Source organism: Barbatula barbatula, assembly GCF_947034865.1.
Source record: "Barbatula barbatula genome assembly, chromosome: 5".
NCBI lineage: Eukaryota > Metazoa > Chordata > Actinopteri > Cypriniformes > Nemacheilidae > Barbatula > Barbatula barbatula.
The window spans coordinates 23,246,299-23,264,757 of NC_136769.1; the positions used below are offsets into that span (position 1 = coordinate 23,246,299).

General features: G+C 38.9%; 1 protein-coding gene across 3 annotated transcripts in view; it reads right to left on the reverse strand.

Annotated features, from left to right (window-relative positions):
• Positions 1-693: 693 nt before the first annotated feature.
• Positions 694-18,459, reverse strand: part of gas7a (growth arrest-specific 7a) — a 35,103-nt gene continuing 17,337 nt past the window's right edge. For 2 of the 3 annotated variants that reach the window (XM_079455597.1, XM_079455599.1), the window contains 10 exons: positions 17,657-17,725; positions 10,745-10,834; positions 9,921-10,033; positions 8,389-8,463; positions 7,331-7,409; positions 6,672-6,803; positions 5,781-5,904; positions 2,868-2,947; positions 2,577-2,675; positions 694-1,014 (listed from right to left, as the gene is read on the reverse strand). In XM_079455597.1, the coding sequence (XP_079311723.1) occupies positions 901-1,014; positions 2,577-2,675; positions 2,868-2,947; positions 5,781-5,904; positions 6,672-6,803; positions 7,331-7,409; positions 8,389-8,463; positions 9,921-10,033; positions 10,745-10,834; positions 17,657-17,725 (975 nt within the window). In that variant the 3' untranslated portion in view covers positions 694-900. Of the gene's footprint in view, positions 1,015-2,576; positions 2,676-2,867; positions 2,948-5,780; positions 5,905-6,671; positions 6,804-7,330; positions 7,410-8,388; positions 8,464-9,920; positions 10,034-10,744; positions 10,835-17,656; positions 17,828-18,459 lie in introns of those variants that run through there. The other variant, XM_079455598.1, reaches the window with a different exon arrangement.

Consider the following 18,459-nt stretch of genomic DNA (forward strand, 5'->3'; position numbering starts at 1 on the left):
CAACAACATGCCATTTAGTGACAATATGATTCATCTTTTTACCTTATAACTTTGATGCTGGTTGTTTCTGGGTTACTATATTTTTTTAACTAGTGAACTAGTTTCTGGAGAAACAACCCTATGTGTGCCTTAATACTGCAACCATGCGTTGAGTTTAGTTGTGCATACACAATTTCACTTTAACACAGACAAAGCTAAAATAAAAATGGGTTGGATGGCATTTCCTTTACAGGCATCCACTGCAGCAAATGTTTCACTGTACAGCTCTTGTTCTGATGTTTATCAATGGAGCCTTAACTTTTTTCATTGTGTAAATGTCAAAGACATACTGGGAAGTCTTAAGTCGCATTAAAAAGTTATTCACTATATACCGTATGAATATTTACAGTATTTAACATATATATGAAGAGTTTGGTTCCACAGTGAGATAACTCAGTTTAAAAAAAATGTAAAACATGTTTTCAATTATGTTATCATGTTTCTATCGTGTTCTATTGTGTTTGTTAGCTGTATTTGTTTAGCTATTATGGCTTAAATGAAAACAAACCAACTGCTGTTTGATTGATATGAATTGGAATGCAGTTTTTACTCTTCATATATACTGTATGTATCTGTGAAAGGACATGTTGTATTGTATATTAAAACGCAGCACAAGGACGGCTGGTCAATATTTATAATGCATTCAGATGTGCTGCTGTCCTTTCACCCGTTCACCGTCGCATTGACAAACTCTTCTGTAAAGCTGTGATTTTGCAATCTTCCACTGTTTTCCAACAACAGAGATCCCTAAAACAAGCAGTGCTTCAAGTGGGAGATACCTGTATGGCTTCGGCTGAGGTTGAAGTACTCATGTGGCATGCAGGTAAATTCATACTGTATATGTTGTGTATGTGGATTGATCTAGATGTCCATGTCCACGGGCCTCTGGTCACCTGTCTTGTGTTCTCTCACCCACAGCTCTCTGTCTTTGCCAGGGTCCACACTCTGCAGAAGCTGGTCCACCGGCTCCAACGTCTAAAACACAAAAACAGGTCTTTGACTATCAAGGAAGGTTACGAAATAACCCAAAATGTATTTAGCACATGATGCGCAAATGTATATAGTATATTATGGTTAGTTATTTTACTTATTCAGAGTGCCATTTGCCGCAAACAATCCTGGAGATTATTTATCACATATACAATATTTGTAATAAGCTAACTATTGTTAAAACAAATAAGGTTAGGAAGTACACGGTGAAAGGAAAGGGGGAATGGAGTTTTGAAAACAGATTTTTCTTCATGTGCTTGCATAACTAATATTGGTTTATTTCAAAAAGCTACGGATTGCAGTGTTATTGAAAATGTTAACTTTATTATATTCAAGAAATCCTGGTTTACAACTACCAGGGCTATAAGCACTGTACACATTGGGGTACAACCACAGGGGGGCACTGTACACCCTCCAAATCCAAATATTGACTCATAACTGTTTAAAGCTTTGCAAAGTCTAATAATGATTTATCAGTAATATTAATATGTTTGAAAGGTTTGATAATAAGTAGTCACTCACTGTTTGCTATTAAACAAATAACATTTTTACAAAATGTTATGGGTACTTAGCTAATAATAAATATCATTTCACTGTAACATCGAAACATTGCTTATTCTTTTGCTAGTTGTGAAATTGGCACTATTATTTATTTCCCATAACAGAGATGAACTATTGACTAAGTACTGTTCAATATATACAATTATGCTAATTCAAGTAATGTACGAATATATGTATAAAAAGCTCTTTTAACTAATATCTGTAATATGCTAGTAAAATATAAAATGAGGAATAAAGCCACATAGTATCTCTGACATCATGTATAATGACTTCATGGTCTCTGTTGGCAACTCTGTCAGGTGTCACAGAAAACATGACGTCCTGTTTGAGATCCATCTGTTGATACGCACACAAACTGTTGCTCTGTTTCCATGACCATGTGTAGTTGAGACTTCGGGCCAAGTCTGCTGTTAATCCCTCAACTTTCACACCGCATGAGTATCTTATAAATAAAAAAGAATTGACTTATACTGTTTACCCTCTGTTATGGGTCATGACACATTTCCTGTGTTTTATTGAGTTTACCCGATTCAGTCAAAGTGTTGTACTGTATATACCCAGACATTCTGAACATCTGATCGGCTTTGTTTTACTGTACTTGTATCTACATATTACTGCATGTTTTTGTACAATAGTATGCAGAGAGGCATCTTTGAGGGTCATATTGTTTCTGGTTAGAGGATGTCTGTGTCAAGTGAGAGATGTGAAGCTCATGATACAGCTGCTTTATTGAAAATAAAATGATGAAATAAAAACGTATTAATGAATTAAAATAATGCGTATCACTCCAGTATAGGGGGCAAATCTCACTATTAATTAGTTATTATTAGCATGCCCTTTATTGGCATATTGGGGGGCTCTTTTCTCAACCACCACCAGTGTGCAGGCATCCATGATTTGACAGCTTTTTGGAAAACAAAGAAAAGCTCTCGGTGTTTGAAGATAATGAAATCTGGTTCAGTGTCATATAAGAGAGAGTTTCTCACACTTTGGTTGAACATGTCTGTCTCGTGACGCAATGTTGTGTACTGCCGCAGGTGTTGCTGTATCATCTCCACCCGCTCCACCTCCAATCTCTCCAATTCCTTCAAATCACAAACACAGAGTATCACTCACTCATAAGCAGGCCGGTGGGAATATTAGATCCGGCTCTGAAATCTGATTCGTAGCCGTATTGAAAATAGCCAATAAAAGCCCATCAAACCTATAATAATAGTCTTCAGTTATCATTTATATGTTATTTGAACGAGGAAATTGTAGTAAAACATGGTATTTACCAAGCTTGATGTGACCATCTCTTCAAACCATTTAGACTGAGCCTGATTGTACAGGTCAACACAGCGCATCAGATCATCACCTATTGACATTAAACACAAAAAGCATCAGTCTTTTAGTTACATAACAGGAGCGGATCCTGCTCAAATCATATATTTGACTGAATTGTATTTGATTTATTATGAGATACTGTGTAATAACAAGAACAATTGTCATTATATGCACAAGTAAAGCTAATCTAACGGGGTAGACCTATGTCAGAAAGACTGAATATTGGCACCCTTGGGACACGGGGTCCAATCTTTCCATCTATATGTAAATGAGGTCCAGTCTCTAAAAGACATTTATTTTAAGCTGCCACGATTATTGAAGGAAGGTTTCATCTGACCAATGTTTAATGTTTGCCCATTGATTTATGCTGGGAACTGTGAATAGCTCGGCGCGTGGGAGTTTCCATGAGATGGGGGGGGGATAACATCATACAGGCTTTTTCTACTGAGCTCAGCTACACTGTAAAAATGTTGGCAGTGGCACAGTTCAAAACAATATGCAGTGAAACACTAAAAGATGGAAAAACAAACCATTTAAAGCTAAATCTGTTTTCATTTCAGGTCTATTTCACACTGGCCTTAAACAGCACTATCAATGATCTTAATACATCCGGAACAATGCTTATAAGTAACACATTAGTCATTATCATTTATAACCATATTATGACATTCTTATAACATAGCGCTCAAAATATTTGGGTAGCTGAGGACTTTTTCAAATCACTGCTGTTCTTGAAACATCTCCAGATCTCCAGATTTTGTAAATCATTATTATTATTCACCTTTTCGTCACTGGGTTTTGCAAATATCTAGCCAATAGGTAGTATTAAAAGTGTATTTAATCATTTATTAGAACTGAGTTTTTTTCATTTCCTCAAAAGCTGTGAATTTGGACATTTGAGGTTTTGGAAGGACAGCCACGATATTTTATAATAATAATGAACTCATCAACACTGCGGAATAACACAAAGGTAACTATACGTACTTTATGTTGTGACTAAAACAATTCAAAACTTTGTTAGAAATTGATTATTGTCAAATAATAAAAATTTGATGAAATGTTCTCATTTTATTAAGCGGTTTCTTAAGGTCTTATCCAGAGATGCTTTTAAGCAGTATTGAAGGAGTTCACATTTACTGTGTGCGTACTCTTATTGGCTAATAAACTGGCTTTATTTAGTCCAGGATATTCAGATTACAATATACAATTTTGAACAACATGTTTATTTAGTAATAAACTAACTACAGGAACACTTTTCATACATACTGTCCTCCCTTCATACATACATACTTTCAAGAATGTCATTCCCAAACTGTCATGTCAAAAATACCATGCCATTACTATGGTTATCAATGTTACTTGCTGGCTTATTTTTCACCGATCAATTAAAAGTCTAAGTACCAGAAAGTGTTTTGTGCATTCATTTTATTTAAGCACAAAGTATATTAATGTAGTCATTTTGCAAATATGAAGCGCAAATATTACCATCCATCTATCATACACAGCGAAGCAACATTGCAGCTAGTGGCATGAATCTTGTACATTTGGCTCTCTGTTGTTCTATAAGCACTGAATCTCAAATATTAAGAGACACATCCGACCATTCAGAGCATGTGAACCTCTGCGGGCTGCCAGCTCTTCTAATGTTTAGTGTCAATAACCAGAACAGGATAAAGTGCATGGTTTTCTGCAATATGAGGCTTTGCAGGCTACTTGTGAGCTCCCGTGGGGCCAGTTTTCCCACTGCAAAAATAGATCATTACTCCATGCATTTCCCAACTCAACGTCTGGAACCAATATGGCCTGGCTCCTTTTAAATGCCCGCTCCCAGGGCCGATCCAAGATCCTCTCTATCCCCTGCACTCTTCTCTCCCATCCTGTTCGTCATGCCTCAAAAACACAGTCCCAACTCCACAGACTCGTCACGCTCCCCTGGTTAGGCCTGGTTTCCCTCTGAGGTTTTTGTTTGCCTGGCCGGGGGGGCTGCTAGAATTTGATAGTCTTATTTAATTAACACTGCATATAGGAATTTATTTTGTGTCTGATATTTGACCTGTGTTTTGACTTCCATAACCTTTTATGTTTTACTTATAGTCAATGTTTTCTTGTACAGCTGCTTTGTAACAATGAAAATTGTAAAAAGCACTATATAAATAAAGCTGACTTGACTTGACTTGACTTAACTGGACTTGGCTACAACAAGGGCAGGCAATTTGCTAGATTTACCCAAAAAATAAAATGGGCCGATGTTGGATTATGGAGAGTTCGTTTCACAAAAGACATCAAGAGTGGAAGAGAATCACTTAAAACGAGTAAAGCAAGTGTTTCTGAGGGAGGTGTATACTTCTGCGGCAGTGACTTTAAGGGGTTAGGGGTGGGGCTTTAGTATCCTTTTTTTTCCTAGTAATCGTAGGTTTTTGTCACATTCACAACGTACGAATTCATAAGAATAAGCCACCTTGCAAAATAGTAACAAATTCCTGTGAGATCGGGTTGAACTTAAATATGTCTCAATAAATTCTTATAAAACCAGATAGTGAGATAGTGTTATAATATCCACATTCGTTTGTAGATCTTTACTTTTGTCAACAATAGTCTCATTTGTTTCTATTATTTTTGCTCATCAGTAATTTGAGGAGAAATGTCTGAGAAGAAGTTTTGTGCAACAGCTGAAACTCCTATAGATCTGCTGAGCTATGAGAACATCTGAGTAACCATATTTCCCTGTGGGCCTGAACTTGGTTTGTAGTTGTACCTCCTATTGTAGATACAAACTATGAATTACTTAGCAATTTCAATGAAGAAAGCTGGCATCGGGTTTGTTTAGTAAGGTTAAGAAGGTTTACTTGAATGGAGGCTTTCACCTGCTTGTGTGGATTTCCGTCTGGCCTTTTTTATGTCCTCCTCAGTCTTGTTGCTCAGTTTGATCTCAAGCTGCTGTGTCTTCACCTCCAGATCCTTCTGTCTGTCCACCAGAGCCCTCCGTGCCTGCAATACAACACAGACACGTGTGTTAATTCATACCTGGACTATATCTGTGTGTCTGTGTTTATACATGCGCCAACCAACTTCCCTGCTGAGTCTCAAGTCATATCCATTCTATCTAAACATCTTGGGAGTTTTTTCTTGCCTTTGTCTGCTGTGTTTAAATCACAACTGAATTGACGTGTTGAGCAACTGAAATTTAATTTCCCTCATGAAATCTGATATACAGTATATACTGTATATAGATATATTAGATATAAATTATTAAAAATATTATCATTAGATATATTATTATAATATTACATATAAATATTACCCGTAGTTAGGCTAATAAACAGTATTACATGGAATACCAACTGTTGTCGGGAATGATTTGTCCACATCATCTGCAAAAGGATCTTTAAAGCTCAGCCTTGAGCTGTTGGTTTTTCAAAATTCAAATAGATGTGGCCAAAATGCACCGTTCTTATGTCTCATTCAGCCATCTGCTGTGATAACGTTTGGACAGACATGCTGATTTATAAATTGGCTTTAAAAAAACAACAGACCCAGTTCTAAACAATGTACTGTAAATGGTAAACGGTGGTGTTCAGGTACTGAAGCTGTGAGAACATGACGGTACAGTTGCAACAACATGGGTTTAATTCTCACACACCTTTACACCCTTCTGAAAGACTCGAAACGCATAATAAAGTCAAAAGTGGGAGGAGAAAGATTTTTGAAAGACTTTGAAAAACACACTTTAAGATGAAAACCAATAAGAGTCATACCTTCTCAACCGCAGCGTAGCGACTGACCAGCTGCTTCCTCAGATCTGAGATGTGATGGTCATATTTTTTCATGTCCTTTTTAAAGTTGTCTCCTCTAAAGGTCAGTAATGGCTTCTCCACTTCACTCTGGAGCTAAAAAGATAGACGCCTCTAAATCAGTGAAGACACACAATCTGGAACCGCCGCCCAAATCTGGCACAATCAGACCATCCATTGCACACCTGGGCAAGAGTCAACACGTCTTATAGGGCATGTGCTTCACTTCAGCTTGTATCTGGAGCAGGTACTTCAGTAATGATCATGATGTTGTCTGAGGGAGTTTTATTTTTATTTTGTAGTCTCCAGAGTGCTGAAGGTACAGTAAATCTGCAGGAATAAGACGGCAGAATCACCTCCATCTTCCTGCCATTAATCTCCCACACCAGAGCTAAATGGAGCAGCAGTGAGAAAAGCCAAACTGCAGCAATGTGAGGAAAGCTGTGTAGCTCATTACACAGAGCAGCTAATAACATCTCAAAACTGCACAGGAAAGAAATTATGGCAGGGTTATTTAGCTTCCCAGGCCAATGCACAAGTTTGAAAGCGTTATTCGATTGTACAGCGTCTTGGTTGAGTCTTACATCATCACTGTTGAGGAACACCCTGAGAGAACTGCCCACCTTCGAAGAAAACTTGAGATGGACCTCGGCTTCATCAGCGAGACTCTTCTTAAGTTGGGCCCAGGCGTCTCCCAGAGTCCTAAATCAAACCGGAACACAATGAACATGGTTAAAACAACACAAACACTGTTTTTACTCTGCAAACCAGGTAAAGGAGTTCATGTTTCTCAGAATCTTTAAAACCAAGCTGTTGCAGTAACATAATATCAGAAGGCAGATTATGTGAGTAATGACTACATTTAAACAAAGATAAATGTTTAATTTCATACTGAATTCATAAAAAGATTGACTTTAGTGAAACTCTAAATCTGAGCTTTGTTGTGTTAAGATCTAATTTGAGCACATAATCAAAAATACCTAAGATGCAGGAAACCTGTACAAACGTGTAAATTTCATGATGACGAAGCGAAATAATTAGCCTAGTGCTAAAGTGCATCAGTATTGCATTCAATGCATGATGGCTGTATGATGAGGGTGCATGGCTACACACTGTAAAAATAAATGCTTTAAATATCTTAATTAATTGAACTTAAAAATATTAGTTAACATAACAAGTTAACATGAAATTAATAAGTTAACATATTTCTTTTTTTGTCATGATCCGGGGTGAGACACAAGGACCGAGGAGCCAGACACCCAAACAAGAGGGGGTAAAATAACAGAGAGTCATATTAACATGACAGACAAACAGGAACATGGACTAACTAAACTAGACAGGACTAAAGGTAACATTGATCAAGATCAAGAGGGACAGCTGCGGGGCATCAGGTACTAATGAGGAGACGAGAGGGCGGGAACAGAGACGAGACGAGACCGGAGAGAGTATGGCAAACCATAAGGGGCAAAAATGCCTCTCTCCACATTAAACATGAGGTTGTGTCATGATCCAAGAGAAACATGACATGATACGGAAGAACCATTACATTTTTATAAGTTAACCCAGATTTGTCTTCTTTTTTTATCATTGGCCTTTAATTTAAGTCTACACAACACTGTGCTCCCTGTCACCAGAAATCCCCAAATCCCATTGAGCATTAAGGACTTTACTGTAGACTCACCCTTCCTCTTGTGCTGCCAGAGGGGACTGAGAGAGTTTGGAGAGATTCTTGGCATATTCCTCTTCGATTTTTATCCTGAAGCACAAGAAATCAAGAAAAGATGAATAGATAACAAAGTGACATTATGGCACCCTACTGGCAAAACTCCTGATTACAAATACTAAAAATGAGCAGTGACAGTGAACAGTGTCATATTTATTTTTCAAGGCCATTTAAGGGATGTAAACAAGAAAGAGCTTCACTGATGCCGCTAATGTGAAACACATTACGGACGACAGTGGTAGGTTTATGGTTCATCTCCAAACATTTTTGAGATGGAGAGCCTGACAATTCAGAGCTCTATAGAAGCTACACATTTACTAGCAAAAAATGCATACAAAATAAATACATAAATCACCTGAATAAAACACATTTTCATTTGAATTTATCATGGTTAGACAATGGGTGTTGCTAGAATTAGAGGTATTTTTTTAATAGGGCATTTTAAGGGTGATTGCTTCACATCTCAAGTTTGGTCCATTCTTAAATGTACAGTGAGTCTAATGGGATTTTTTCTTATAAATTCGAGAATGTGTGTCTCGTCGTCTGTGTATCTTAAAGATTTGGTTTAAGAAGTGTATAAGATTTGACATGGTTTAAGGCACTCTTTGGTTGTAATCAAATAGGACAAACTCGGCCAATTGTGAAAACAAAATGCTATAAACAAACACATGATCTGTGTTCTGGACAAAAAGGAGAGCTGTGCTCATGGCAATCCTTAAGGGATAATATTGACTTTGGGAGAGGGATCAAACTGAATACATTCATTCTAACTTGGCCAACATGAATGGATATGCTCTAGCCTTTTCTTGACAAATAATTTTTGTCATAATGTCAAGGAATAAATTATAATCATATGTATGAAGAAAATCGAATGGCAACTAATAAAATGAGGCAAAAAGTATGAGTGAAGTGAGATTTGATGGACACTCCATGTGTATTTGACTTAATATGGCGCTGCTCAGGCCAATTATTAAATTTTTGTCTGAATTGCATGTTCAATTGCGCTCAAACGTTAATAAAAATGAAATGTTTTCGAAAACCTCTTAGATTTTACTCGACTAAATGTGTAGATAATAAATAAACTAAAGATGCAGAGGAATGATATACATTATTGCTATTTTAGGGCACCACATTTATTTGTGAATTTGTCCTTTTATTAATGTGACTGTATTTATTATTACATATATTAATTTGTTGAATTTTTGTATGGGCAAACACAAGCACTGCTTTCAGAAATATGTATACCAAATAAATAAGAAATGACAAATTGCAATTACACATATTTGTTTGTAATGACATTGTTATAACACTGTCATAACAGGTTTACTACACATTTTCTTCATACTCATTCACAGGATGTTTTAAAACAGAGAGAAACACATGTGAAACATACAGTCTGGTCAGGTATAATACTTCGGTATGGTTAGCACAGAGGCTTTGAAAACAGAGTGATTTGTTATGTAAGACTAAAGGAAAGCGCATCTGCCCACCGTTCTCTGATGAACTCGGCCATCTCTTTCTGCATATGTTTCCCTTTCAGCTGTTTCTGCAGCAGTACTTCGAACCCTGGTACTGTGGCCCCCTGAGGGTCCCTCTTATCGGCCTGCAGAGGGTAGAGAGCTATTACACATGTACGCGTGCGTGCATGGCCGTGACATCATCAGCAACAGACTGTCAACAACACGTGAGCGTGTGAGTCAGAGCGTCAGGGTCTGTGTGAATCAGAGAGTGTAGGAGCTGGCGTAGCCCCTCGCGGGTGTAACTGTGCAGTGTGCTTCACAGAAGGGCCTGTATTGGTCATGCAGTGTATGACTATTAAAACACGAGTGCCCCTGATGCGGTGTTTGTGCATGGTATGTCGATTATACTCTTGTTTGTGTGGGTGTAAGAGTCTGCTGTTGTGATGGCTGCTGATGTGCCATTCCACACATCACAGAAGTGTCATAACCTTTTAACACGTGTGGGTCGAGAAGCAGCCAGAGAGAACCTGTAAAGCCACATATGTTCACTTCAACCCCTCTCATTCATATTCCACTTGTAAACTCATGCTGACTGCCCCAGAATTTTAGTTATCTTATATACTCTTTTTCTTTGGCTTTGTGTCCAGTGATAAAACTAATAATTACACATATTATATTAGGCTTATTTGATAACAAAAAAAGGTGGCGGTTGGAGTTAGGGGAAAGGTTTAAGGGTGAAAAAAGGCATTGGATCTATGGGTGTCCCCACGATGTGTACGGATGCAACATGTGCACTGTATGTGTCTTAATTTTCTCCAGGATAAACATGCGTCCACTCTCTCGCTTTCTCTCACCCAAAAATAGTCGCAGTAGCTCCATTCATTGGGCTTGAGTAGCTGCTGCTCTGGTGTTGACGTGGACACAGGGAAAGTCACGCAGTTGATCTGTGGAGAGATGAAACAAAGCGAGATAGAGAGGTGTCACTTCACAGGTTGAGTGAGAAAACGCTGGTGTGTATCAACAGGGAGTAGATTGAAAGGTCATGATATAAAAGAGCCAGACTGGTCAGTAAGCACCATATGAGAACAATGGGGGCTTTTGTACATTTTAGCAGAACAGTTGTCTTTCTATTCAGACAGGAAGTCAGGGTCACATACTTTTTATAGTCATCAATGTTTTCTCCATTGTTAATTATGTTAAGTATTTGGTTAATGTTTATGTATAGGGGGACTCTTGAATGTAGACTCACCACACTTAAAGGTTTATTTGCTGGAACAACGATCATCCCTTACAATGATTTACCATGGTAACCATAGTTTAACTAGGCTATAGGTACTGAACCATTGGTAATCACTATAATATTGTGGTAGAAATAAGGGCTTGGAAATTAATCGCATCCAAAATAAAAGGTTGTGTCTGCATGTGATATATGTCTATATAATGTGCATATTCTTTTTTGTTTATATATATAATGTGCATATTCTTGTGTGTGTTGTTAACACACACACACACACACACACACACACACACATACAAAGATACATATTTAGGATATATTTTCATGTATTCAATTATATTCACCCACAATTTAAATACATTATATGTAATGTAATATTTTTCTTAAACATATGCATTTATATGTATGTATTTATCAAAACAAATCAAAATGAATTTGCACAGTACACAGACATATATTATGTAAACACAAACTTTTATTCTAGATGCGATTCATTGTGATATATTGTTTGACAGCCCTAATCACATAAATTAATAATACAGATGGTGATCAATCTATCAAAAACTACTGCACTTTTACTAAACTGTAAAAAAGGTTAATACGGTTATGTATTAAACTTAGCTGAACTGCAATTTCTGAAATATATCTGTATTTAATAGTTCCTTTAACCAAGCAAAAAAAGTATTAACTTTTGTTTTCTTTCTGGTCTTATTTTAAGCTATATATCTTAAAAATGTTACAAGCCAAGACCTTTGGAACGTAAAGTGATAAAGTGATGTTAGGGAAAGTGGTGTTTTTTGAAAAAATTCATCTAAAATGGACCTCCAACCCCAGGGGTCTTTAACTGTGCTGTATCCTACTGCACACTGTGCAGAAAGCAGTATGTCATTGTGAACTTGTCACGAAAAATAGAGTTGTTAAGAGTAAGATTAGTCCCAAAGAAACACATCACAACACAGCGCTCACACTGCTAGCTTTCCCTGCTTCTGACTGCAGTTAGTGTGTAGGCTCATAATGTGTTTGAGTATACACTCTGGGATCCATGGCGTCTCCAATTAACATGTAAGCACTGCAATTATGTAATGCTCTCCATCTGTACCGCCTCCCTTCCTCTGCCAAACAGGATGTCCTCCCTACCATAGCCCTTCAGTGCATCACACACACCCTTGTGTGTATTTTATTGATTAAAACATTCTTTTAATTAAATCATTAAAACATGTTACAAACACACAGAATGCTGGGTAACACAAATGCCAAATTTATCCATCGCACGCTTTAAGATCACAAAACTCTGGACTTTTGGAAGCTCCCATAGCAAAGTCCACCAAAGCAGAAAAAGCCTTTTCGCATTTGGCTCCAAAACTTTGGTATAGCCTTCCTGATACAGTTCCCCGAAGACACACTCTCTTAGTTAAAATCTATTGATGAAAGACACAAAAAGCATAATGCATCTCATAACTTTGTTTTCTAGTTATATCAGATGTAATGCAAAAGATTATCTTCTATTTTTATTATCTTCTTCTTATATAATAAGCCACTCATTGGCTGCTTCGGTTAGCTGCTGCGATGTGTCAACGGCTGCAGGGGAGCCAAATGCATGTTAGTTGTTGCAAGACTATAGACTGTAAACAAATGCAGATGCAGGGGAGCTGCGCTTCTTCTGCATTAAAAGCACAATAATAATAACATTAAGATATTTGTGAGTACAAAACTCGATAGTTAGACTAAGAAAAAGTAATCGTTATCATAGGCAAATATTGATCAATTCTGCCTGTCAAGAATAAAACAGACGTGTTGAAATGGTATGGAAACCCATTTTATTTGAATCATCAAACAAAACATCCAAGTAGAGTAATAAAAAGTTGTTCACGTATTGGCCCTTTCTGGTAAGCTTATTTAAAACGGTATACATTGTGAAAAGCGCTATACAAATGAATGTGAATTTACTTTCAGAGGACTACGAGGACATGAGACTCAGGCTCGACATGATGAATTATGAGTTGTTATCTCTCCTCAGCACAGCCTCTTCCAGCATTAACTCCTGTATGAACTTTTCCACTGTCCACAAAGTTTTGAGTCTCCAAGACTCTTTCAGGACGCACTAGAAAGTGGAATGCAAATTGTGCATCTCTGTACATTGCGTCTTCAAAACACGCAATTATAATCAAAACAGTGAATAAACAGGCCTTACATATGAACAGCGATAAGACGTATCCACTCGCCCCATACATTTCCTAATCGGATGCCGTTTGAGGTGATTTAGTCTATCTGGCCTTGTCACTTTGTTCATTTCATGCCTGGAAGATCATACTGATTGTCGTGGCCAGTAGATTTTCCATTACAGTGCCATCACATCTATCACTCGTGTTGTTTATCCCTTTCCTCTCATCGTCCCCAAAATGAGGCCATTCATCAGATGCTGGCACGTCTTCTCTCCTTTAGAACTCTTAAGTGAAGTGAGCCACCCTTATCAAGAGCTTATTACACCCTCCGTCCACACGTTGAAATACAACCCCATCCTCGCACTCACATTCAGCCTTCTCTGGGCTGACGTAGGGTCCGTTGACTCCCACCCAAACGGTTACTCGAATCGCCATTTGGGAAACGCCAAAACTGGTTTTGGGTCATTGCGGAGAAGGATATTACTCCTGATACTGCGGGTGGATTGGTTCGGTTGGTTCTGGGAGCAGACATCTCATCTTACTAAATCACCATACTCATCTCTGTGTCTGTAAGGCAGACAACTACACAAAAGTGGGAGAGCTTTGAAATGCCAAGTGCATTTCATGTGGAACAGTTAGATTTCATAAAGATGAAGCAATTTCTGCACATAATATCACCACACACGCTGGGATACGGGACGCCCCCGCAGCCTCCGCTGTATGGGGCACTATCAGAGCATTTTGGAGTGGCTCAGGCGTTTGGCCTTCTGAATAAGCAGTTTGGCATTGCTGGTATATACTGAAACTACAGCAAACGCATCCTTCTCCACCGACGGCCATTCAAACTAAACAGTTTCTATTAGCTACTTTAAAGTAAATGTCTTACCTGTTTCAGAACTGCTCTGGTAAAAAAAACTAAAGACTAAAGATGGCAACATCCGTCCGTCTGCCATTGGGGACTAATTTTCAGTAAAAGTTAAGATTCCGAGGCATCTTTATACAGCCACAATTACAGGATTCCCCAAGATACCACAAAACTCTACATGAGCTATTTACATACCAATGCGGTGTCTAATGTTTTGCACATGCTCAACTGTGCAACCATATGCTGTATATAATGTCCATGTTTCCCGTCCCTTAAAAAGGTAACTACAGTAACCTTGGTATAACACCCCGGTATTACATTGGTAAACAGTGGTTCATTGTCATGTGAGCACTGACTTCCCAGCTCGTGGTCCTATCACAGCTTCTGTCCCCCTCTCACATACTGTTGTTTTGGGTCTATCTCCACTGTACAATTGTCCCCATTAAAAACAGAGGTATTATTTGTTGGGTAAGCAGAATAACTTACACAGCCAGCGCATGTCTGGCAACGGCCCATGAACCCGTTGGCGCATTCTGATTTAATGTCATAATGAACGAGACTGTTGGAAAGCAGCTGTTTCTGCTGAACGGCTGCAAATATCACAAACCTAATGATAGCATGCGGCTTGCATCAGGGACCCAACATCACCGGGCAAGCAAATAAATTAATCTCTGAAACACCCATCTGGTCAGCAGTCATACACATGTGCACACATACATTAAGAGATCTCAACTATCGCTCTGACTGTAGGGGGCTCAGCCTCTGTTGCTAAGCGACAAATTGCGACAAAAGGCCATTTTTCTCCAACTACAAAACAATATTTGTGCAACACTATAACAGATGACATCACCATTTCTGGTTTTCCTTCAAATTCATTCTGGTCTCAATATATGTATTTTATCTTATTCGGTTGCTAACATGTGGCTTCTGAATTGCCTGCACTCCGACCAGCTGTTGACAGCCACCTATTATTTCAGATGCAGGCGGGATGGAGTGGAAACGTGCCTGACTGACATGCTTCTGCTTTCACATTAGTGATACTTAAGAGATACTGAAGGTGTGTGAAAGGTGAAAGAATTCCAGGCGCAAACACTCGACAGATTCACACTATTGATTCCGTGTGTCTCCTGTTCAGCGGTTGCCATGGTGAATTGCTCGTGAGTTACAAGAAGAGCTAAAAAATACCTATATTTGGCTTAAATAAATGTATATAAACACACATAAATGGATTAAAGTTCCAGTAAAATACTAAGTAATATTGATATTTTTAGCAATGCTTTTGCCAAATAGTCCATTTTCAGGCAAATCTAAAAAGATTTTCAAAATTATTGACATCTACAGTAATGCATTAACCATAAGCTGTTCGCAGGCTTGTTTTAGTGGGTTTTTAAACTGGTTATGCTGATTTCGCCATCTTTGGCTTGTTTTGGTCGTTTTTTTATTCAGCATGGATGTGACCACATGTGTTTTTGCACATGTGAAATTCATCTGGCTGAAAGGGTTTGTATAACGGCGCTAAACTGCATAATGTACAGGTATCTATCATTGTCTCACGCAAACACTTAAACAAAATTTGACTAAATACCATAATTTTAACTCATATTACTGAAATGTTTATCACTCATTCATTTATTTATTTGTCAAGCAATCATGTCATAAGCAGAATAATGTGCAATCAGTTGATCATTTTTGCCCAAAATATCCCTTCAGAGTGATATACCATCCTGATGTCCCTGTGATCATGTTTATTTGGTGATGATGGCAAGCTGACTGTAAATCATCTCTAACATATGAAACGTCTGTGTCTTCAAGCCAAACTGAATTCCTTTGTGTGAAGAAATGATGCTGATAATGACGCAGACCACGTATGAACACTACAGTGGTCTTTCTATTCTTCTGAAACTTTCTATTCCAAACACAGCGTGTGTCGTCTCTTCCTACAAACGACAGGTTGAATGACAGCTTTCTTTCATTCCTCCTGCTTCATTCTCGCTCTTTTTCTCTCATTGAATGAGCATGTGTGTTTTTTTATTTCAACATCCATTAGTCTGTACTATTGCCTTTTGTCACCATGGAAACTAGCCACGTCTTCCCCAGTTCTCTAGGCTTCTCTGGTTCCCTCTCCCTGGTGGGCGGTCTCTCTCCGATGACGGACACCTTACCTGCCCTATCTCTAATGCTGCGTGTCCTACAGCATCTCTCACCACTATCAAAATACAGGTTACCTAACACTAACCCACCCCAGTATTGATGTTTTAGTGAACATATGTAGGCGGATAAAGGCAAAGCTCAGAAGACATTCACAATACAGTGTAAACTTAAAAATTATTAAATGGTTTATGGTTGCAAACATTTAACATTAATGCACACCCTTTCAGTATCTTTAGCGAATCAAAAGAGCCCCTTTTGGCACCTTTATTTTTAAAGTGTTAAGAGTTTTCAGCAAAAATATCATCCAGCCATATGCATCCCGGCTGTTGTTGCTCATTCTATTCTCGTGGGAGTCGTATGGTTCTCTGGCGTGAAGACATCTGCGTGATCAGTGATGCAACATGACCCGAAGTGTCATGCGCCTGCAACATCTGACACTCAGTCCTCTGATTTACTGATTTCTGTCAAATCAGCTGTGTGCGAGGGTATAGCTCTGTGCTCGATGTGTTGTTGTTTCCAGGTGAAGCTGGATCAAAGCGGGATTCGAATGCAGCTGCGCAGCCACGTCCACGCACTCACGCTGCATACATAATTTGAAAATTAGTGCCAAGGCTCCAGGAGCTGCGTGACGGCGGGGAATCTCGCGTATGCAAGCAACGGCCATGTCAGTAATCGATGCATTTGTTAGCATGTTTAGTGCTATAGTGGTCTACAGCGTTTAAAGGAGCAAGTTCTTGACTTTTACTAAGAGAGAAGATACGAGTGTTTCAATGTGTGTGGAAGAGAAGCCAATGCAGAGGGGTTCTGAGGTGCTGAAAAGAAAATCTGATTTGATTTATGTTGCGCTCTGTTCTTTTCCATTTTCTTCCATTCAAAGCTCTTCCAGGGGGTCACGTCACAGCGATGTGATCTCGGGATGATCATTTGATCAGTGCTTCCATTCGCTCATCAAATCCTCAAAAACACAGTGTTGCAAAACAGAAGTGATGTAATCTAGCAGTCATAGTGTATCCATACACTTGAAACCCGTCTTTAAGAAGCGTGCAAACAAACATCACCAACATCACTCAGAAAACACACACACGTGCACAGAGATCCACAAATGCACAGTGAGCAGTCATCTGCCAAACACTTTAGGGAACAACCAGACCACTGGTTTAAAACCCCTCAGGTCACTCCTGCAAGACTCCATCATACTTGCGCTTTCTGATCGACATTAAGAATATCGGATCTACAGAGTCTACAGATGCCCTCCAGGGAGACATCTACTCATTACTCGGAGTGCGGAGCTCCTTCATTATACAGCTGCAAGAGTGTGCGTGTGTATATGAGTGTGTTTGTCAATACTCACTGTGATTTTGGTCTCCTTGATCTCCTGCTCCTTAGTCTGCCTCCTGGCTGGGGAGGTGGACCCGGGGCTCTGGGGAGACAAACACGAGGCATCGTCAAAGCTGCCCTCTGCGTCAAAGCTTTCTTCCATCTCGATTGCTCCGTGGCTCATCTCCTCGCACTGTCTCACTCTTTCTGCACTTTCGCTCCGCCGCACGCTTGACTCCCGCACGCAGTCTGACTGCTGTGGTGCCGTGGCGAGCGATGTGGAGCTGTAGGGGGGCGTGAGGGAGGGGGGTGCTCGAGGGGAGAGGGTGGTCGTGGAGGCGTGACGGAGCGAGCGAGAGAGGGAGAGAGAGAGACTTGAGGAATAATAGCCGGTGAGATACACAAGACTTCAACCCCACAGGGAGTTGACGAGACGCACACTTAAAAGGAGAGAGAGTATAGCTCATGAGAAAAAATATTTAAAGAAGAAAATAGAAAGTTGCATTTTGAATTAAAAACAAAGCTTGTTTTGTCAATTTTGTATCATTTTCATGAATTGTACGCAGTAGTGCTCATTCTGTACTCAAAAATGTATTCAGGATCATTTGGATGGTTGAAAATAACACTGCAATGTAAACAATCCAACACAACCTCAGAACAATTCACAATTATTTTACGAAGTAGCTCAATTATATAAATTCATTTCATTGGAACATTTGCTTTCTCACCAGTAATGGTTACAGGTTCAGGGGTGGTTAAAACGAACACACACATTCATATGAATTGCCCACCTTGTAAATTAACTTGATGGAAATCAAGAGTCCAAATAAAAAGCAA